The sequence below is a fragment of the Girardinichthys multiradiatus genome, unplaced genomic scaffold (assembly GCF_021462225.1).
Source record: "Girardinichthys multiradiatus isolate DD_20200921_A unplaced genomic scaffold, DD_fGirMul_XY1 scaffold_47, whole genome shotgun sequence".
Classification (NCBI taxonomy): Eukaryota; Metazoa; Chordata; class Actinopteri; order Cyprinodontiformes; family Goodeidae; genus Girardinichthys; species Girardinichthys multiradiatus.
The window spans coordinates 1-23,843 of record NW_025917700.1 but is presented as its reverse complement, the minus strand read 5'-3'; the positions used below and the strand labels follow the sequence as shown (position 1 = coordinate 23,843).

General features: G+C 42.7%; 1 protein-coding gene across 1 annotated transcript in view; it reads right to left on the bottom strand.

Annotated features, from left to right (window-relative positions):
* Positions 1 to 19,688, bottom strand: part of LOC124865227 (Fc receptor-like protein 5) — a 31,966-nt gene extending 12,278 nt beyond the window's left edge. Inside the window, exons 1-5 of the mRNA XM_047360184.1 lie at positions 19,589 to 19,688; positions 19,209 to 19,241; positions 19,057 to 19,080; positions 3,931 to 4,197; positions 3,533 to 3,808 (exon numbers count right to left, since the gene is read on the bottom strand). Coding sequence (XP_047216140.1) covers positions 3,533 to 3,808; positions 3,931 to 4,197; positions 19,057 to 19,080; positions 19,209 to 19,241; positions 19,589 to 19,625 — 637 coding nt within the window. The 5' untranslated portion in view covers positions 19,626 to 19,688. The remainder of the gene's footprint in view (positions 1 to 3,532; positions 3,809 to 3,930; positions 4,198 to 19,056; positions 19,081 to 19,208; positions 19,242 to 19,588) is intronic.
* Between the last annotated feature and the right edge of the window lie 4,155 nt (positions 19,689 to 23,843).

Here is a 23,843-nt window from a genome sequence, read left to right as displayed (position 1 = left end):
AGAAGTCTCTCTGGGAGCAAAGTAGGAAGAAATGAAGCTTTGGTTTCAACCTCTTACACAGCAAACAAGATCACCAGTAACAGGATATATTTGAATAAATAGAAACATTCTGATAAATACAGACATGTTTAGATGATAAGAGCAGATATGTTTTAAGTTAGAAATTAAATGATTGTGTGAAACAGCAGCAGCTGCTTTTATGTTCCTTTATTGAAGCTATTTTAATGTTGTTTAGACCAGATGCACTGAAACACTGTAAATGATCATTTCACTGTCAGGTATTAATGACTTATAGAGAGATAATGTGATAACATCACTCCACTCTGTTAAGAGAAAGTCACTTGTTGCTCTGCAGCTGTATTCTCCACTGTCAGCTGTGATGATCTGATATTTACTGTTCGTTCGTCGTCTTCCGCTTATCCAGGACCGGGTCGCGGGGGCAGCAGACTCAGCAGAGACGCCCAGACGTCCCTCTCTCCAGACACCTCCTCCAGCTCCTCCAGGGGGAGCCCAAGGCGTTCCCAGGCCAGCCGAGAGACATAGTCCCTCCAGCGTGTCCTGGGCCGTCCCCTGGGCCTCCTCCCGGTGGGACGTGCCTGGAACACCTCCCGAGGAAGGCGTCCAGGAGGCATCCGGTATAGATGCCCGAGCCACCTCAACTGGCTCCTCTCAATGTGGAGGAGCAGCGGCTCTACTCCGAGCTCCTCCCGGATGGCCGAGCTCCTCACCCTATCTCTAAGGGAGTGCCCGGCCACCCTACGGAGGAAGCTCATTTCAGCCGCTTGTATCCGTGATCTCGTTCTTTCGGTCATGACCCAAAGTTCATGGCCATAGGTGAGGGTAGGAACGTAGACCGACCAGTAAATTGAGAGCTTTGCTTTTCGGCTCAGCTCTCTCTTCACCACAATGGACCGGCACAGCGCCCCCATTACTGTGGCAGCCGCACCGATCCGTCTGTCGATCTCCCGCTCCATTCTTCCCTCACTTGTGAACAAGACCCCGAGATACTTAAACTCCTCCACTTGAGGCAGGAACTCCCCTCCAACCTGAATTGGACAAGCCACCCTTTTCCGGTCGAGTACCATGGCCTCGGACTTGGAGGAGCTGATCCTCATCCCAGCCGCTTCACACACGGCTGCGAACCGCCACAGCGCATGCTGTAGGTCTTGGCTAGAGGGGGCCAGCAGGACCACGTCATCCGCAAAAAGAAGAGACGAAATCCACTGGTCCCCAAACCAGACCCCCTCCGGCCCTTGGCTGCGTCTAGAAATCCTGTCCATAAAAGTTATGAACAGGACCGGCGACAAAGGGCAGCCCTGCCGGAGTCCAACATGCACTGGGAACAGGTCCGACTTAGTGCCGGCAATGCGGACCAAACTCCTGCTCCGCTCGTACAGGGACCGGATGGCCCCTAATAAAGGGCCCCCGATTCCATACTCCTGGAGCACCCCCCACAGGGCATCACGAGGGACACAGTCGAATGCTTTCTCCAGGTCCACAAAACACATATGAACCGGTTGGGCAAACTCCCATGAACCCTCGAGCACCCTGTGGAGGGTATAGAGCTGGTCCAGTGTTCCACGGCTGGGACGAAAACCACACTGTTCCTCCTGAAGCCGAGGTTCGACTATCGGTCGGACTCTCCTCTCCAATACCCTGGCGTAGGCCTTACCAGGGAGGCTGAGGAGTGTGATCCCCCTGTAGTTGGAACACACCCTCCGGTCCCCCTTCTTATAAAGGGGGACCACCACCCCAGTCTGCCAGTCCAGAGGCACTGTCCCCGACCGCCACGCAATGTTGAAGAGGCGTGTCAACCATGACAGCCCTACAACATCCAGACACTTGAGGTACTCAGGGCGGAACTCATCCACCCCCGAAGCCTTGCCACCGCGGAGCTTTTTAACCACCTCGGTGACTTCAGCCTGGGTGATGAAAGAGTCCAACCCCGAGTCCCCAGCCTCTGTTTCCACCACGGAATGCGTGATGGCAGGATTGAGGAGATCCTCGAAGTACTCCTTCCACCGCCCGATAATGTCCTCAGTCGAGGTCAGCAGTCTCCCGCCCCCACTATAAACAGTGTTGGCAAAGCACTGCTTCCCCCTCCTGAGCCGCCGGACGGTTTGCCAGAATCGCTTCGAGGCCAACCGGTAGTCCTTCTCCATGGCCTCACCGAACTCTTCCCAGGCCCGAGTTTTTGCCTCTGCCACAGCCCGGGCCGCAGCACGCTTGGCCTCACGGTACCCGTCAGCCGCCTCAGGAGTCCCACAAGCCAACCACAGCTGATAGGACTCCTTCTTCAGCTTAACAGCATCCCTTACTGCCGGTGTCCACCACAGGGTTCTGGGATTGCCGCCACGACAGGCACCGCAGACCTTACGGCCGCAGCTATGGGCAGCAGCATCGACAATAGATGCAGAGAACATGGTCCACTCGGACTCTATGTCTTCAACATCCCCCGGGATCTGGTCGAAGCTCTCCCGGAGGTGGGAGTTGAATACATCCCTGGCCGAGGGCTCCGCCAGGCATTCCCAGCAGACCCTCACTATGCGCTTGGGCCTGCCGAGTCTGTCCGGCTTTCTCCTTCTCCAGCGGATCCAACTCACCACCAGGTGATGATCAGTGGACAGCTCAGCCTACGGGCCGAGTGGTAGTGCAGAGTACCCTGCCTTCTTGGCGTCCCTGTCGGGGGTGCTGGATAGTGCCCCTCCCGGGGACTCCATTATTCTGCTGGGGGACTTCAACGCCCACGTGGGGAACGACAGTGACACCTGGAGAGGCGTGATCGGGAGGAATGGCCTCCCCGATCTGAATCTGATATTTACTGGATGTTGGATAATAATTTAACTTGTTTTTTCTCCATTCATACGTCCACTGAGTTCCTCCCTGGATGTAACACATCAGACTGACTGTTTCTCCACTCTGAGGCCTGCTGGGTTGCAGGATCACAGTCGGCTTAGAAACTGTTCATGTAAAGAAACATCTGGTTATAAATTTAACAGAAACAAGGAGAATCTGGATGCTATGAAGGACTGCAGACATTTACTGTGTTCAAATGTCAAGTTGATTTGTTACCAAGGGAATTATTTTTGTTAAAATCAATAAATCAGGAAACTAACTGAAAAATGCAACCAGTATACAGGTGCTGGTCATAAAAGTAGAATATCAGGAAAAATTTGATTTATTTCAGTAATTCCATTCAAAAAGTGAAACTTGTATATTATAATCTAACATTAAACACAGACTGATGAATTTCAAATGTTAATTCTTTTATTTTGATGATTACTACTGGTATGGTTGTTGACCCTGCTGTTAGTGTAGCTCTGGGTTTATCTGCTTGGTTTAAACAAAAATGTGCAAAACATTTATTGTGAGGATATTTTTCTGTCAGGTTATCATGTCAAAAATTTCCATCATGTCATCTGACAATTATAAAATGTTATTTTAGGAAATATCAAGCTGTTTGTCAATTCAAGATATTATTCTGACTTGTTTTATTTTATAAGTAAAGAAAACAACAACAAACATGACTGACCTGATACTGACAGTGTGATGCTTTCACTCCACTGTGTTGAAGAATACCAGTCATCTCTGTGTCTACATTGACACATGTAGTCTCCACTGCTGGACTCAGAAACTCTGAAGGTCCAGTCTTTACTGTTTGTCCCGTGTAGAACTGTCCCAGATCTCCTCCATTCATACGTCCACTCAGTGGTTTCTCCTCCCTGGACCTCACATGTCAGAGTGATCGTCTCACCACTGAAGATCTGAGGCAGGTTTGGTTGTTGTGTCACAAAAACCTTGTTGGAAACTGTTTACATCAGATATAGAAAGTATAGATACAAGCAGAAATGTTGAAATCATAAGCAAAATATCAGGTGCATTGTTTTCTCTAACAGTATTAAAAAATATATATCAAATTATTGAACTCACACTTTATTTCAATAGTTTCATCATAACTTATTTCTGTGTAGAAGTCTGGGTTTCCTCTCACTCCATCACACCTGTAGATTCCTCCTTGTGTCACAGAGATATCTCTGTTTTCTTCATTATCTATTCTGACTTCAGAGATGTCTGAGGTCCTTCTGAACCATCTGTATTTCCATCCAGCAGAGGTCTCCACAGAGCAGCTCAGGGTCACACTGCCCCCTACTGGTATGGTTGTTGAACCTGCTGTCAGTGTAGCTCTGGGTTTATCTGCTAAGTTTCAACAAAAATATGTACATTTATTGTGAGGATGTATAAATGTGTACCAAGCTGCCATTGCATTATTTTGTTACATTTATTTATTTTTTTACTTTTTAGAAATTAAAAAAGTTGTGGATGTGTCAGATGAGTTCTACAGGTTAATAAAAAGACTTGCCAGGAGAAGGTCGTTAACATGTTCACTTTTAACATAACATTGCCTTTATTGATGCAGACTTGCTTATACTGATAATAACTCTGTATTACAACCAAATAATATTAAACTTTTCCTTTACTGTTTGCAGTGTGTCACAACCTGAGATCAGGGACCATTACATGAGCACACAAAAAAGTCTTACAGCTTGTTCATGCAATATGACATAAAATAAAATCACAATGAATAATAAAAATCCCAATATTAAAGAAGCCCTTACAGCTGCACACAAACTCCTGTTCACCTGAATACCATTTTCTGTCTTGTTTCTTGCATTATGAGGGAGACTGCAGTGGGAATTGTCTGCAGGCTCCACATCACTCCAACTTGCTCACTGATAAAAGAAGAATTGAACTGGAATGACATATTTTAGTTCTAGTTAGTATTTTCAATTAAACTATGATTTTATGTATAGTAGATTCATAATACATTAATAAATAAATTAACAAAGTGTTATTTGTTATATTTTGAGGAGCAAACAAGCAGTAACAGATAGTGTCTTGTGAAAGTACTCGGCCCCCTTGAACTGGTCAACTCATAATGCAAGAAACAAGACAGAAAATAGACTTTTTTGTGTTCTCATGTAATGGCGTCCGATCTCAGGTTGTGACACACTGCAAACAGTAAAGGAAAAGTGTTATATTATTTGGTTGTAATACAGAGTTATTATCAGTATAAGCAAGTCTGCATCAATAAAGGCAATGTTATGTTTATTCAAAAGATTCAAGATGAGGTGATCTATGTGTGTTATGAGTTTGATGGCACTACAACATGCTATAGTGAAGTTATTGACCATTTTATACATATTTTACTGAATATTTGGCTATTTAGGCTATAGCCTTTAGGAAATTCAAATTTTTTTAAAGTATTAATTTCCAATCCAAGAAATGTAGTATGAAACACGTGAGATCACTTACACATACAATGATTTTAATGACAATACACCTCTCCTTGGCGACTTTATTGAATATTTCTCCATCATATTTTTCTGGTGTTGCAATTTGCAGACGGTCCCTGCGCATTAGAGGAGCAGCGATCTCTGCATAGAGGCCAATGCAAGTCTCCCAGCGTGGTGTTAGGCTCGTTTTGAGGAAAATATGATTGATGCTCACTGTCTGCCTTGCTGTGGTTGCAGAGAGGTGTTGGTTTACTAGAGGCAATGTTCCGCTGATGAGTTATTGATCCGGAAAAGCCGAATCTGTGAATATCTTTCTAACTTTACCGAAGTAAGTTGGCGACCAACTTCCTCCAGACTGTCCAATATAGTGGAGTCAACCTCCACAACCATCTCAGCTTGGAGCTGATTGAAATCCTCCATGACCCGTGCAAAACGAAAATGGAGGTAGTCATTTTAGTGAATATCATTTGCCAATGACCTTAAATCATTGCCAATGGCTGTAAGAGAACCCTCCATCGTGCCAACCAAAAGAACTTCGGTCCACTTTAACTCTACACCAGCTGGTGTTATTCAATGAAAACCTGCAAATAAAAAGCAGCGCTGTTGACCAGTTCGCATATGCAAATTAACCCCCACGTTGGAGGCCTGATCGACGCTCGGGAGCGGCGGGGCCCGATCCAATGCGACCCGTTAAATCCACTGGACCATTGTTACACAGCTTTAAAGGACTCATATCATGCTGTTACCAGGGCTGCTCTGGGTTTTTTGGATCATTATCTAATCCACCTCATCCCAACCTACAGACAGAGACTAAGAGCTTCCAAACCCAAGGTTCACACTGTTAAGAAGTGGACTGAGGAATCAAAGCAGATGCTACAGGCCTGCTTTGAATGCACAGACTGGACTGTTTTTGAAACCTCAGCCACTGACCTAAACCAACTAACTGATGTGGTGACATCATACATCAGTTTCTGTGAGGACATGTGTGTGCAGACCAAGACCTTCTGCATCTTTGGGAACAATAAGCCATGGTTTACTCCACACCACAGGAATCTGCGCAGGGAAAAGGAAGAAGCTCACAGCAGTGGAGATTGGGCGCAGTACAGGCAGGCTAGGAACAAACTAACAAAAGAGATTAAAGCAGCTAAGAGAAGCTACAGTGAGAAGCTTAAGAACAGCATTTCTACTGGTGACACTTCAGCTGTATGGACTGGTCTGAGAAACCTGACTGCCTATAGGAGCCCCACCACCCTTCCTGAACAGAGTCATCTCCTGGCCAACCGTCTGAATGGCTTCTACTGCAGACATGACAAGAAGCCATTCACACCTCAAATCATCCCCTCTACATCCCATTCAGGAACAAATTCCTCCCATAAAGCAACCAACCCCCCACCATCAGATCCTCTGCCTGCACTAAAGATCTCCAAGGAAGAGGTAAACAGGCTCTTTCAGCGCATGAAAACAAAGAAAGCTGGAGGACCTGATAACATCTCCCCATCATGTCTGAAAGCCTGCGCACATCAACTTGCTCCGATCTTCACAAGGATCTTCAACAAGTCACTGGAGAAATGTGAGGTCCCCTCCTGCCTCAAACGATCCACCATCATCCCGGTTCCCAAGAAACCCACCATCGTAGGATTAAATGACTACAGGCCTGTAGCCCTGACGTCTGTGGTCATGAAATCCTTTGAGCGGCTGGTGCTGAAGCACCTGAAAGACATCACAGGCCCCCTGCTGGACCCCCTGCAATTTGCTTACCGAGCAAACAGGTCGGCAGATGATGCTGTTAACTTAGGTCTACACTTCATCCTGCAACACCTCGACCACCCAGGGACGTACGCCAGGATCCTGTATGTAGACTTCAGCTCGGCCTTCAACACCATCATACCAGACATCCTCCACCAGAAGCTCACCCAGCTCAACGTCCCAGCCTCCACCTGTCAGTGGATCAACAGCTTCCTGACAGACCGACAGCAGCAGGTGAGACTGGGGAGCATCTTCTCCTGATCCAGATCAATATGTACTGGTGCCCCCCAGGGGTGTGTTCTATCCCCACTCCTCTTCTCTCTGTACACAAATGACTGCACCTCATCGGACTCGTCCGTGAAACTCCTTAAGTTTGCAGACGACACCACTGTCATTGGACTGATCCAGGACGGTGATGAGTCTGCATACAGACAGCAGGTGGATCGGCTGGTACACTGGTGCGGTCAGAACTACCTTGAAATGAACCCACTCAAGATTGTGGAAATGGTGGTGGACATTCGGAGAACACCACCCCCATACACCCCACTCACCATCCTCAACAACACTGTATCGGCCGTGGACCACTTCAGGTTCTTAGGAACCACCATCTCTGAGGACCTGAGATGGTCTTCGCACATAGACACTGTTCGAAAGAAGGCCCAGCAGAGACTGTACTTCCTGAGGCAACTCAAGAACTTCAACCTTCCACAGGAGCTGTTGGTCATCTTCTACACTGCCATCATTCAGTCTGTCCTGTCTTCATCCATCTCAGTGTGGTTTGGCTCATCCACAAAACAGGACAGGTCCAGACTGCAACGAATAATCAGGACTGCAGAGAGAATAATCAGAGCTGACCTTCCCTCCATCCAGGACTTATACAGGTCTAGGGTCAGAAAAAGAGCTGCTAAAATCTCTGCAGACCCCACACACCCTGCACATAAACTGTTTAGAGTTTTACCTTCAGGCCGCCGCTACAGAGCACTGTTTACTAAAACCAGCTGCCACAAAGACAGTTTCTTCCCCCAGGCTGTTTCTCTGATGAACATTCAATAGAGTACAGAACAACAGCATACAGATGTTGCAAATGCACCTTTTCTATTAGATATGTGTATATTGTACATTGTAAATTGTAAATTTGTATATTCTGTAATGCAAAAACAGAACAAAAGAGCAAAGTGTACCGGAGTCAAATTCCTTGTTTGTATGCACGAACTTGGCAATAAAGCTGATTCTGATTCTGATGATGAGCTATGACCTCATTTCACATCCTTTAACAAGTATGTAGTAGAGATAGTGAGAAAATAGCTTTTTTACTGGCCAAATGTCCGAAAAAGATTAACTGACACAACACCAGCATTGGACTGCTTGGTGATATACAAGTCAAAAGACCATATATGCAAAAATAACATAGTGTGTGTTTGGGGTTCAACAGAGACGTTTCAGGAAAGGTTCAACAAAAAGTGTCTTTTGATTATGTTTTTTCTTGTTGGAAAAAACTGTTGAACCAACAATCAGGCAAAAATCTCCAGGACCCTGAAATGAGACATAATTATTAACGCCTTTGTCCTCTACCACAACAACAGGTACATATTGCTGTTACAAAGACATCTGATACAAAGTAAAATAATTTCTATTCTGTGACCTATCATTGAGTTCTAGTGTCGCAGACCAAGTTTGTTTCTAAATAAATTGTTTGCAGTGGTCTTGTTTTTGGTGTAACTGACAAGCCAGAGTTTGTCCCTATACTTAATAGACACGCTGTGGGCAGGAACCAAGGTGATGAGCGGCTGAGATCTCGCAAGAGTTGTGTGTAAGTAATATGGAGGTATACGGGTAAACAACCACGACATAACTCAGGTAAAACAAGCCAATAAATTCAAGCCGAACACCTAAACGTGTAAAATACTAACCACTGTCTCATATTTTCCCAATAAAACAAACTGGACAAGGAAACCTTGGACAACCCGGAGAGCTACGTGGACAAATGATTTGACAACATTGTAATGGGCAAGCCACAAAAATCTCCACCCATGGCCACACCAACATCAAAACGCACCCGTTCAGAGTGCTCGGCCACCACCTCCACTATCTCTCCAGAGAAATGCTACGCTGACGTCCAGGACGCTATTGACAACAAGCTAACCAGTCTGGATGTTCGTCTCGCCCTGGTGGAAGTTCTCCACAGGGAATTTCAAGCTCTGAGGGTGTTAGGGTTAATTAATGATTATATATGTTTTAACTTTAATAGAAGTGAAGCTTGCTGTTCAGAGTGATTATATCTTATATGTACAAGAGCTGCAAGATAGAGACAGGATGTTCTAGAACATTCTGTCGGTGCAGCTGTTTCTAATCTTATGAGTGTGCATCCCTCCCTTTTTGTGCTTGGAACATTCTGTAACCAGGGCCTTTTCTCTTATCAATAAAAGGCAGAGAGAGCAGGGGCTGTTTCAGAGTGTGGTGTGGAGGCTTGTAACTGAGCAGCCTCTGAGACACTCTCACCTGCAGGTTAAAATGAACTAACTTCTCTGTGTCTTTCTTTGTGCAGAATTGTGAAAGTGTTTGGTGTTTAAACCTAACATAAATGGTCCTTCGAGCTGGAGACCAAGATGCTTGACGATCCCAGTGGGTGAGTGAGATTCCAGACAAATCTGTGGCCACAGTACTAATACCCTTTCCGGGACTGGTCCCTCCCTGACAGGCTGGGGTCTGACGGCTGACGGTACTCCCGAGGACACAGAGAACCAGTGAGTAGGTCTTTCATTTAAAAGGAATGAGTGATGAAATGCAAATGACCTAAAATAGTACAGTATAGAGAAACCCTGACAATTCTAGACACTATCAGGTGAACTAAAATAGACAGTTAAATTCCGCAGGAGGGTAGACTCCCTTAGTTGAAATAGACTAATTAAACTCTACACAGGACGGCGGAGTCCTCTGTTGTATTAAAATAGACAGTTAAATTCCGCAGGAGGGTAGACTCCCTTAGTTGAAATAGACTAATTAAACTCTACACAGGACGGCGGAGTCCTCTGTTATATTTTTGTGAAAGTAATTAAAGTAAGAGTAAAACGCGTAAAAAAGTGTGACTGAAAAACGAGTGGAAGAGTGAATGGAATCGTAACGACCATTAGGTCCTTACCTTTCATATAAACTGAAAACAAATAGTAAATGGTGAGCCTTTGTGGATGCTTGTAGGCAAGAAAATCCCACCTGAACAGGGTTGAAGTGGATTTTACCACAACTGACTTCTTGATCACCATCCTGTTTTCAAATACATAAATCCAGTATTTAGAATACACCAGGTATTAAAAACATACTGGATCTAAATCTAGTTCAAAATGGGAAAGGGGCAAAGTAAAGAGAAACAAAGTAAACTAATTGACTTAGAAGGGGAGGTAAAGTTTATGGAGAACTATGTAAAAGGAGCAGGTATGATCTGTCATAGATGGAATAAAAAATAAAAAACATGGGTTTTTGGGCAAATTAGATACAAAGGATGTCTTAAAATTACAAGGGGATCTAAAATTAGCAATAATGAAAACTAAAAAGAGAAAATAACAAAGAACAATGGGGGAAGAACAGAGAAAAAGCTCTGATTTAACAGAAATATGTACACGATGGCATAAAAATACGGATTTTCAGGTAACTTAATTATCACTGAAATCCTAAAACTACACGGGGATCTTAAACTGGAGATTATGCATTTAAAAGATTCAAGAGACAATAAAAAACCTTGCCAGATTATAATTTCAAAGGGGACTTTTCAGTCCCTGAGTGCTCACAGTTGATAAACAGATTAAAACAAAAAGATGAATTAAAAAAAAAAAAAACAACAATAAGAGCAGCTTTTAACTGACAGCCATAATACTGAGGCCTTAAGAAAAGCACAGAAAAAAAAAAACTTTCAGCTTAACTGAAAATAAATAAAGGGGGGGGGCGGACTGCCACCCATCCCAGTTTAGAATACCAAGGTAGCCCCAAATTATAAAGACTAAGAGGTGGTTTTAGAGGACGTGGTAAAAGAAGTTAAAAGAGGAGGTGACAATGTGGACAACATGGAAACTGTCCAACTGGACAACCCAGTGAACAATGACTAGAGTTATTAAAGAAGTAATCTGAGAGTAAAAGATTTTGTAGGCAAGCATTAGTGAGAAACAGGTGCTTTAAAAATCATTCTATGGTGTTATACTACCAACAATATCATGATAAAATGCAAAAGATTCATTTTACAGGGAAATAATTCCATATTTGGCTCAGATTGTGTGCATTCTTGATTTTTCCTCTTTGAGAGAAGTTAAATTTCAGCTCTGTGAAACGACCTTGACAAAGAGATGCAGCTGCCTGAAAACAAAGATAAAACTTCTGCAAACAGCAGAAGCCTGTCTCTGCTGAAAGGTCTGAAAAAATTGTAACTCTACCCTGCATGTGTCAAACTCAAGGTCCGCGGGCCAAAACCGGACCTCAGAAGTTTAGTGATTCTCTAGAAGTAGAGCCTTTTAATATGGTGATTGTGTGCTTGAATGTTATTTTGTCAATCAATAAGCAGTTTTGTTTACATTCTGCCACAATCTGCCTTTTGAAAATGTTTTGAATCTTGCTCTTTATGTATAAAAAAAAAAAGAAAGAAAAGAAAAATTGGCTAAAGTCTGCAGACATAAAATGAACCTGGATTGAAGCTCTAACTAAGTTTATTTAATCTGAGATCTTCTCCAAATGCAACAGTATATGTCAGTCTACATGAGATACTAACAACTTCACCTACTGGTATAATATAAAGATCTGATTGAATATGTGAAACAAACAATGATGAAAGTTTTTCAACAGGTGATGCTCATCCAGGAGGAAGACAGTGTTCCTAGGAAATGCAGCTCATTCATTAACAATCAATTTTTCTCCTATAGGTGGAAGTTTTGCTGACTAATCATAGGCTGGATCTATGAAACATTATGTGCACAGAACAAATGACCAAGGTTCTGACTGACTTATGAACCTCACTGACCTGACAATGATAACATGACACCCAACAGACAACACCTTTAAGGTGGACCCCACTAAGACCACCTTATTGATTCTTGGTGAATAAAAAAAAAAAAAGAATTGAAGCGTTCAAAACAGACCTAGTGGAAACAAAAGGGGTTATGAGGAAACAATGTGCATTTTAAGAATAATAGAAGTCAAATTATGTTCAAATTTTTGCAAATAAAAATTACTCTGACAGAAAAATAAGTAAGTAGTGTGTGAATGTGTGTGAATGGGAATGACTGATTTCATTGTAATGCATCTTTGAGGGACATTAAAAGCGCTAATAAAGGTCTGATGTTCTGATGATCTTTGCCAAATTTATATCTTAATAAGGTTTCCAGAATCTTTTTCAAAAAATCATTTAAAGATGGCAAAGGTTCTACCTCTACTGAAAATACTGATAACCATAAGAAAGTTCATAGACCCGTCTTGAATTTTTCCTAATTCTTTTACAAACAGGTTATTTAAACTTTCATGTGGCCAAATGTCTGTGTTTGACTTTCTGTTTTTGTGAAATAAATGTCTGTTTCATGTTATGTAAAAATTAGAGTCCTCAACATTACCATAATAATATTAGGTCAGTTCTCTATGGTAAAACAAAAAGATTTTAACAGATGTTTAGACTTTTTCCAGTCAGGTTCAAAATGATTGAATTAGACTCAAACTTAACATAAGATTAAATTAACCTTAACAGAATTACTGGACTGGACTGAAATAGAGAAAACTTGAGTTAATTGAAACAAACTTTAGTTACTTGAACTAAATACAAAGCTGACTGAAACTGTATGTTGTATCTATAAAACTGGGTAAAACAAACTAAGATTATAAGATATAATATGCCCTTCATTTTTTGTGTTCATCAGTGAGTGAGTTTTTATTTTTTATTTTTAATAAGAACTAAACCAAACATTATCTGAAGAAATAGCAAAAAGCCGAAAAGACTTAAAAGATACCCCTCTGACAGATGGAGAAACATTATTTGTAGACGGGTCTTCCAAAAAGATGAGAAAGGTAAAACAAAAACCGGATATGCTGTAGTAACTCTTGATAAAGTACTGAAAGCAGAAGCACTCCCTTCACACTACTCAGCGCAAGCTGCTGAGTTAGTAGCCTTAACTGAAGCATGCAAATTAATGACAGGAAAAAGTGCAACAATATACACTGATAGTCAGTATGCATATGCAACAACGCATACTTTTGCACAACACTGGAAAAATAGGGGTATGATTACCTCCACTGGAAAACCTGTAACACATGCAGCACTATTAACAGAGTTATTGCAAGCAGTCCAACTGCCAAAAAAGCTTGCAATATGCAAATGTGCGGCACACACCAAAGGAACAGACACTGTGACTAAAGGCAACGCCTTTGCTGATAAAACTGCTAAAGCAGCTGCAGAACAACAACCAAGTAGTCTTCTCCTAGTAACAATAGAACTAAAAGATGAAACATTACTGGAAATGCAACAACAATCACCCCAAAATGAAATACAAAAATGGCTAAAAAAGGGAGCTCAACTTAAAGAAGGGATATACACCTGACCAGAAAATAAACCTATCCTACCAAAAAACCTATACAAATGGGCAGCAATTTCGAGTCATGGAGTTTCTCATGTCTCGAGAGGAGGAATGGTAGGATTAGTGAACAAAATATACACAACATATGGATTTAACTCTTATTCAAAAAATTTTTTGTAGAACATGTTTGATCTGTGCTAAACACAATGCACAAGGGAACTTCAGACCAAAAAGGGGACTAAAATAAGTTTCTTAATAGCAGTGTTTATTCTAACCATCATAATTTGTGTTGTGGTCATAGCATTGTGGTATCTGTTGTAGCATTGTAGCTCTTCATCTGACCTTCAGAGAAAGTCCGGCTACAAAGGGAGCTGCAATCATAGTTTGCAGCTGTCTCAAACCGGTGAAGATTGTCCACAGCTCTGCTACAGGTTATTAGGAAGGGCGCCAATCTACAGAAAGATGTCCACCCCCACACACAAGAAAATAGTACTGGTAGCCGGAATAATCTCAGTTGTAATAGTAGGAGCTATTCTACTATGGGAACGTTTTTATGAAGAAAGAAAAGATCTAGGTAAAAGACAAATAGATGTTAATACCTGCCCAAATGATGTAGGCATCAGAACCACAAAACTATGTGTACCAATACAAAAAACCACTACAGTAAAAATACCCTGGGGAACGCTTGGAACAGCACGTGATGGCGCAAACAACATGCCGCATTGTATAAGAAGTGGGAGTGGTATTTGACCTATGGAGATGTGCAATGGTGGAGTTGGAAATACTTAGTAGCAGAAACAGGACAGGACTGGTCTGATTGGTCCACAGGTCCAGCAATTAAATGGAGAAGACAATTGACCCTGATAAAAGATGGAGGAGGTCTAACCTTGACTGTAATCTCCCCCAACAACACGGGATGTACAGACTTTGTGGCGGCACCATATGTAGATTCTAGCCAAGGCCAATATTACTGGCAGATTCAAATATGCGTTAAAAACATTACTAAGCCACTTGCGGTAATACGGCATGATGCCGCCACACCTGAAAACACAACAAACAAATGGCATATGGGGCTAAAACTATTAGTGGAGTTTAAGACAGAACCAGTAACCCCGGATGACTGGTTCAAAATAACTACAGGAATATCTAAAATAGATAACAACTGGCTCTTAATGGCGGAACAGGCTGCCCAGGCAGCAAAAACAGATTGTGTAGTGTGCATGGGAGCCAGATTACTGCTACAAGTGGTTCCCTCAACGTTGACAGAAGAATGTCTAGTGGAAGTAATGAACAGCACAAGACTCTCAACAAATTGTACAATGTGGGATAATGTTTATCCCTTAACTACAGCTGAAAAACAAAAACCGATGTTCTCAAATAAGATTGCTCCAGGAAATTTTTCCTGCATTAACCGAACAGGTGTGGGATCAAACATAAGCAGACTCAATAAAGATCAATGTCACTCCATCATAGCAGTAGGTGTCAGCTTTAAACCTAAAGCACGCAGCGACATCTGGTGGTGGTGTGGGGACGACAAACTGTATGACAGGTTGCCATACAACACAACTGGTTTGTGTGCATCAGTGTCATTAATATTTCCCGTGTCTGTCATTCCACTCTCAGTGGCAGAGTTGTTGGGAACAGTAGCCAGTATATTTCCACATACCTGGAAAAGTAGAGTAAAAAGATCAGGATGGAGTAAAGATGACCCTACTTATATAAATAGCATAGGAATACCAAGAGGAGTTCCTGATGAATATAAGTTAGCAGATCAAGTAGCAGCAGGTTTTGAATCCACCATATGCTGGTGGTGCACAATAAATAAAAACGTTGATAGAATCAATTACATCCATTACAATGTGCAACGACTAGGAAATAAAACTGAAGAAGGATTCTCAGCCATCCATGAACAATTGTCAGCTACCTCTCTAATGGCTTTCCAAAATAGAATTGCTGTCGATATGCTCTTAGCTGAAAAAGGTGGAGTATGTTCAATATTTGGGCATCAATGTTGTACGTTCATTCCAAATAACACCGCAGCTGATGGGAGCCTCACCAAGGCCCTGGAGGGCCTTAGGTCACTTAACAGCAAAATGAAAGATCATTCTGGAGTTGACACCACAATGTGGGATGGGTTTGGAGAAATGTTTGGTAAATATAAACAATTAGTGCTATCTATCCTTATGTCAATAGCAGTCTTTGCAGCTATTCTCACTTTGTGTGGATGATGTTGTATTCCATGTATAAGAGCTTTGTGCACCCGTATAATAACCTCTGCTATTCAGCCAGTCAAAACAGAAATGTCAGAGATGTATGCTCTCCTGAGACCTGATGAGACAGAAGGAGACAGCGAAGGTGATGATGACCAGGAAGAAGAAGAGACTTCTCTGCATTTCCCTGATCTGTATCCTGACCCTAACGACAATTAGTTGTATACAGTAAACTTAAAGACCTCCTGCTACTTTTTCAATGACATGTACAGATAAAACACACCATGATGTCTTAACTGAAAATCTGAGAAGAAAAGGTTAATGATTGATGTATCAAGTGTTAAAACATTTATAAAGAGGAGGAAAATGTTAGGGTTAATTAATGATTATATATGTTTTAACTTTAATAGAAGTGAAGCTTGCTGTTCAGAGTGATTATATCTTATATGTACAAGAGCTGCAAGATAGAGACAGGATGTTCTAGAACATTCTGTCGGTGCAGCTGTTTCTAATCTTATGAGTGTGCATCCCTCCCTTTTTGTGCTTGGAACATTCTGTAACCAGGGCCTTTTCTCTTATCAATAAAAGGCAGAGAGAGCAGGGGCTGTTTCAGAGTGTGGTGTGGAGGCTTGTAACTGAGCAGCCTCTGAGACACTCTCACCTGCAGGTTAAAATGAACTAACTTCTCTGTGTCTTTCTTTGTGCAGAATTGTGAAAGTGTTTGGTGTTTAAACCTAACAGAGGGAGTCTCTGGAGGTTAGCCAGGAACAACTCGCTTCGCTCACAGGTGAGAACCAAACGCTGAGGGATAGCGTGAAAACACTTACCGATGGAATAGTGCAGCTCTCCAGAAACAAAATAAATAAATCAAAGAGACAATGCTGGATATACAGGCTCGGGGCATGCGGGAAAACCTTGTCTTCTCCGGCATCCCAGAGCGGGCAAAGGAGGACGCCGAATACAAGGTCCGTGAATTTCTCCAACGTCAGGTGAAACTCCCAAGTGACAAGGTAAAAAACATAACTTTCCAACCGACCTCAGTCAATTGTAGCAAAGTTCGAGCACTATAAGTAAAGAGAGCAAGTCAGAAGTTGGGGCAGAAAGCTGCGGGGAACGATCTTCAGCGTTAATGACCAGTTCCCAAAGGAGATTCTCGATCGGAGGGGAGTTTTATTCCCAATCAGGAAGAAATATATCACCGAGGGCACCAGAGCTACAGTGGTTGTAGATAAACTTTATGTCAATGGTCAGTTGTTCAGGACCGGGACATCACTCCGTGGCTTTATTAGGAGCAACAGCAGGTTAATCTAAAACATGTAACACTGGTTAGATAAGAGGTTAGATAACTGGCAAATGAAATCTAATGTAAAGCACAGCTCAGCATGATGATTACACTGTTTGCCCACTCCATCACACTACTATTCATGTAGGGCCTTGGGTGTAGGTGTGTCATTGGAGTGCCGCAAGGATTTTCCATCTCTGCCGTCCCATGGCAGCCTGTGCCCCAATTTTATTGTACAACTAAGACTCTCATTTATAACATTGTCATGACATTCACATGTAGGGCCTTGGGTGTGAGTGTGGCCAAAGGCATCAAGAGGGAGGGTATTTTATTACCCTAACCTCTGGTGCCCGCGCTGACCTCTAAGGGTTAAGTTGCATGTAGACATTGAGGGTTCTGGGTCCTGTCTTTCTTTTTAAATGCATACTACATCAGCACCACACCGGGAGACGGTGCAGGCTTTCTGGTCAGGATCTGGGCTGCGTTTGGGGTTCACGTTCGGGTCTTGGGGGTTGCCTGTGCTGGGGCTGGCTTTTTGGCCCTCTCGGGATCGTTCGGATTGCCTTGGATCTCAATCCCTGGCTTGGGTGCCCGGTCCGTCGGTTGGGGGGGGTCCCGGGCTCCGATAATGGGGTCTTGGCCGGTGATGTGCAGTGTTGATTGAGATGTGGCTTCGCTTTGGTGGAGGGACTGGCCATTCTGCTTGGTGCAGCGAGGTGTGCCATGCGGGAGGGTGGGTGGCTGGAATCCTGGGGCACCTCCGGGGTTTGGGTGTGGGGTTGGCGGGGTGCCCGGTCCTTGGCGTGCTGTGTTGGCCTTCCTGCAATGCTTAATTCTGTGGCTCAAGGACTAGAGGGTGGCGTGGGGGGCTGCAGCAGTATCTGGATCGGCTGAGCTGAGCTGAATAATGTTTCTACCTGGGCTATCATTGCACCGGCCCCGAGTGCTTGCCGCTGGCCAGGGACCTCTTGCTGGCCATAGACGGCTGCCGACAGGGTGTGTGGGCTCGTCGGTGCAGCTCCCTGGGGCTTCTGCACTGTGGCTGCTGGGTGGTTCTCCTAGGACACTCCCCAGCTCTTCTCTGGGGGGTGTTGTGGTAGTCCCGCCGGTGGTTCTTCTGGGGTTCCTGTGCTCTGGGGGGCCTTTGGATGTCTGCGGCTTGGATCTCCTCTGTATCTGTCCCGGGTCCAGGGGGGTAGATCTGTGGCTCCTCACACTCACTATTGCATATTTTTATGGAGAAACCTTGTATATACAAGTGCGCGCACACATTCAGAACCAAAGGTGTATAGATTCAGGGGTTAACAGATACACAAATGTTCTATATTGAGCTGCATTTACCACTAAAACATCTTGTATTGATAAGTACCGTGCACTTTTTGGTAAAAAAGCTGGTAATATGAACGTTTCTGCAGGTGTAGAAGCAAGCAGGGTGTTATCTTGTATTTTCTTCATCATTCTTTCTTTTCTTTATTATTTTCTCCTTCTCTCCCCTTTTCCTTTTTGCCCGCCCATTCTCTCTTTCGTGCTTCTTTTTTTTTCCTATTCATTTTTGTCTCCGTAACAACTAAAATAATCCCAAAGCAGTTTCTAATAAAGTTTCTTTTTATGAACATCAAGCAGAGCTTGAAAGCACAGGTCTCAAACTCCACTCCTCGAGGGCCAGTGTCCTGCAACCTTTAGATGTGCCTCTGCTTCAACACACCTGAATCTAATAATTAGGTCATAAGCAGGATTCTGGAGAACTTGACTGCATACTGAGGAGGTAATTCGGCCATAGATTCAGGTTAGTTGGACCAGGGACACATCTAAAACTTGCAGGACGCCAGTCCTAGATGACTGGAGTTTGACACCCCTGTTCTAGAGATACCAGAGGATATTGTAGCAGCAAAAATGCTTCTATCCAAAGTAGGACATTTTCCTCTACAAACAAGAATGTTTTACTGTTTGTACTGTTTACTGCAGAGTATGTTGCTGTACTGTACCTTTACGTTCTTGACCATGTTGATCTGTTGAGGTGACAAAATAGAAAAGAGAGATTAATGCACTGAAAATAATGTAAACAATACTATTTTCCCTATAAATAATGAAAGCTGAAATAAACAAACATTAAACTTGAAGGAAAACTGATTCTCACCATCAGCACGTCCATGGAGGAGAGTAATGAGCGCTACAATAAAGATCAAGACATGGTCAGACATTATCCAACTGATTAAGAAAATAAATCACAACGTTATTTGTTTTTGGAGAAGATTAAACTTAAATGGATTTTATTTTAAAAAAGTTTCAGAAAGATATAAATAAACACATTAACTGCAGAAATTCACAAACAGCATATCTTTATCTTAAACCGAGCCAAGATAACAGCTGTTTACAATGCTGATTACAAAAAAGAGGAAAAAGACTTGAGCGTTCTGTTTTTAAAGCTGTCAGATCTCAACAGAGGTGTACAGTAACCTGTCATCATGAAGAAACATTTTCTTTAAATACTGAACAGAAAGTTAGTGATTTGCTTACAGAAAAAGCCCAGCATGTAGAGCAGAGCGTTCCTCATCCTAACATCCAGACCTGCAGCACAGCCTGTCAGAAAGGCTTCAACTTTATTTAACTATATTAATATAAAAGGACAAGTTAAGTCTAACATATATGAAACTAACATGTTTCCTGCTTCTACATCTTAGTGTACCCTCTCTGTGTTTCCTTCCCTTTTACAGAAACTTCACACCACAGCAGCAGCTTTGACGACAGCAGTTGATTATTGTTCCCTGGTACTATTAACTGAGATTCAAAGATATTAGAAGGTTATTTTTGATTTAAAGATTTTATTTTAAATGTTAAACATGTCACCGAACATTAGTCAACTGTTTTGGATAAACAAAACCATAATCAGCTTTATTGCCAAGTTTGTGTAGACAAAGAAGGAATTTGACTCTGGTACACTTTGCTCTCAGTGAATTTTTTTTTTTGTCAATATAAATGGAAATAAAAAATATTTTAAATATACATATACTGTATATACAGAAGTGGATTTACAAGAGAAGATAATATGAATTCAGTCCAAGTATGCATGGTGTTGTACAGGGACTCTGACTCTCAAGTGTTCATCAAAGAAACAGCCTGGGGGAAGAAACTGTCTCTGTGGCGGCTGGTTTTAGCAGACTGCGTTCAGTAGCGAACTGTCTCCGTGTCGCTTAGATTTTTTATCATGAGGCATGAGAGAGCCGACTCTATTGTCGTTTGTTGCCGCTGTTCAGGCGTTGTTTTCAGAGAGGGGGAGAGGAGAGGTGGCAGGGGCTTAGCATTAGCTCTCGTCTGGGATTGTAATGTTTTACATTCTGCGTGCTCCAGCGTGTGGCACTGGTTCAGGTGGTAAAACAGATTGTTGGTATTCCCCGACTTTGTTGGAACATGCGCTCAATGTAATTTGCAGTGCACATTACTTTGTTTTTTTTGTCCAACTGTAAATGGCCAAAATACCTCCACATGACTAAACTACTCAGACCCTTCTTGTCACCAGTGTCGTTGGCCGTTTTTCTGTCTTTTCTTCTTTTGGGGCACTAATTTTTTTTTGTGATGTCCAACCTGAAGTAAGAGGCTACAGCTGCACAAACATTAGCCATCAGCACCTTTGCCTGCAACTGTGCTGTTTGCCTCAATGTTACTTTGCGTGACTTTATTCCAGCCACATGATTGGTCCAGCACGGAGCAACTCTTATTATTAATGACTATTCGTCTTATCTGTATTAAAGGTCTATATCGACTCTTTCTTATATGTCTTTTAAGAAAGAATTCTATCGACAGATATATATTGCTATTGTTTTATCACCCAGCTCTGTTTACAACCAACATTATAATGATGACTTTGCAATCAAACTATCCTTCTATCTACTGTCTATCCTCATTTATCCAAGCAGGGTCTTAGGGGGGCTATTGCCTATCTCCAGTGGTCATTTGGCGAGTGGCTGGGTTCACCCTGGAAAGGTCACCAGTCAATCAAAGGGCAACAGAGAGGCACCAGAACAAACAACAAGGCATAAGCACACTCACTGCTAAGTGCAATTTTCTAGAGACCAGGGGCCTCATGTACGAAGCGTACTTACACACAAAACCCACCTAAATACACTGAAATATGACTATATTCAGTTCGGTTTAATTCATGGAGCATCAAACCTGATGTTTTTTCATGAGTTTGAGCTTTTATGGTTTAAACACGAATAATGAAGCTGAATCACATTTAGCCTCATACAATAACGTAACACCTCAGAAAAAGATAGAAACAACCTCAGGCGGATGAAAACTGTAAACCTTTCTCTGTTATTGTCACCTGTAGATGGAAATGCACATCGGTCTGTGTGCTGAGGGACATAAAATGCATGTCAATCATCTAAGGGGCACTTTCATTCTCACTGAAAAGAAAACTGTGTCGGATCAGCAGATTATTTCCAAACAAGTCAGGTTTAATGATTCCTAAAGTGAAAAGCTGGAGACAATCAAACATGTCCATAAATAGTTGCATAAAGTTGTGTATAATTGCGGAACAATGGCAGGTTTAGTACAGCTGGAGGACATTGCCAATGGGAGAAGTCAGAGGGAGCGTGTTTTTCAGTGATGGAACTGACCTGCTGGCACATAATGATGAATGGCTTTTTAGCCGGTTTAGATTGCCCAGGGCAACTATCTTGGAGCTCTGCATGGAGCTGGCCTCAGTGTTACAGAAGGAAACTAGGAAGATCCGTGCGTCACCAGTTCAAGTTCTCACTACGCTGCGGTCCTTTCATCCAGAGCTTTTCAGAGAGAGCTGACTGACAGGTCGGGTATTCAACAGTCATCCTTGAGCCTGGCCATGCCAGCCATATGGGACGACCTCATCCGTATGTTGCTCAGATATATAAAGTTCCCCTAAACTGTGGCTCTCATTTGCAGCGAGGAGCTGATTTCTGAATGTAATCAGAGCTAAGGACAGCACCCATAATGCTTTAAGGGCCCCATCTGGATGTGAATATGCTTTTATGAATAGAAAGCATTTTCATTCAATGAATGTGAAACCTATGTGCAAATGTGTCTCACAAATGCAATGGCACGATGGCTTCCTCAACTCATGATGCCTTTATACTAGAAAAATAATTAGAACTAATCTAATAATAATAGTTGTGTTGGAAACAAACCTCCATGTGTGATGGCTGGCTTCTAGGTACATTTTTTATGTGATGTCCTGAATGGTTGTAAAGATTTTAAGTACTTCACATAGTGTGTGTGGTGAGTCTTCCTAATAGAAATATAGGAGGCATATTCAGTCATTACAATGATCAGCATTGAGCCATAATAGAGCTCCATGGAACAGCTAGACATCGCTGTTTGGTTTAGATACACACAATGTAGAACTAAACGGGTTAGAGACGACAAAAGTTTTATTTTCAGTCAGGTTTGAGTCACTGATGTCATTCAAGAAGTTGTTGGTTTGCTGTAACTGACTACAAACATTCCTCATGGTGTGTAGACACAGTTTTTCTTAGCGTTTTTCTGCTCAAAGGATCCGGTTCTGACTGTCACAGCACTGTTGCCATGGTTATTTGGACAGGTGGTGGGTGCCTTCTGGTTATTTAAACTACTTTGCATATTTATTCATGGGCGGAGACTTGGGGTCCAAGCGCCACGTGGAGCTTCGCCAAATTCACCGCAAATTAGGAAGTGTGAAGGCTACTTATGCTGTGACAATGACTACGCACACTTTCGTACATCTGAATTGTGTGCTGCAAGTTTCACAATTTCTTCCTTTTGCAAACTTTTAGTATGAAAGCTGCACACTCTTTCATGCATGAGGTCCCAGATAACCATGCATGTTTTTGGATTATGGGAGGAAGTTGAGGGGAGAACCCAGGTATGCATGGGGAGTAAATGAAAACCCCACGCAGAAAGATCCCTGACCAGGACTTGAACTCAGGAACATCTTGGTGCAAAGCAATACTAAAACTGTTGGGGAAATGGAGCATTAATATGCTGTGCATCATGGGAGCTTATCTGCACATAATAACTGTCTAAACATAGTTTGTGTGTGGGTGGGTGGGGAGTGAGTATGAAAAGTCATAACATTTGATCAGTCTGATTGTGTAAAAGATGGCTGCTGTTCCTGGAACAAATGACTGAGTAACAAGATGGCTGATCTGGTGGACCACATGTTGCATGTAAGACTATGTGCTCTGATCCATTGGTGCTTCAATACATGCAGTGCAGAATACAGTAGATTCTGGATTGATTGAATCTAGTCATGGGAAAGAAGAAGTTCATTTGTGTCACAGATGTTCTAGGTTGAACAATGTAGTGTTCAACCCTGAAGAACAGTTAATACCACTGGACCAAAACAACCATAAAGATCAATCACAAACATTAAAAAACATAATAATAATAACATATATATATAGCACTGTTGCCTTGCAGCAAGAAGGTCCTGGGTTCGATTCCCGACCAGGGGTCTTTCTGCATGGAGTTTGCATGTTCTCCCCGTGCATGTGTGGGTTCTCACCGGGTACTCCGGCTTCCTCCCACTGTCCAAAGACATTCCTGTTAGGTTAATTGGTCTCTCTAAATTGCCCTTAAGTGTATGAATGAGTGTGTGTGTGGTTGTTTGTGTGTTGCCCTGCGATGGACTGACGACCTGTCCAGGGTGTACCCCGCCTCTCGCCCCTAGACTGCTGGAGATAGGCACCAGCTCCCCCGTGAACCACTATGGAATAAGCGGTAGAAAATGATTGACTGACTGACTATATTTACACCT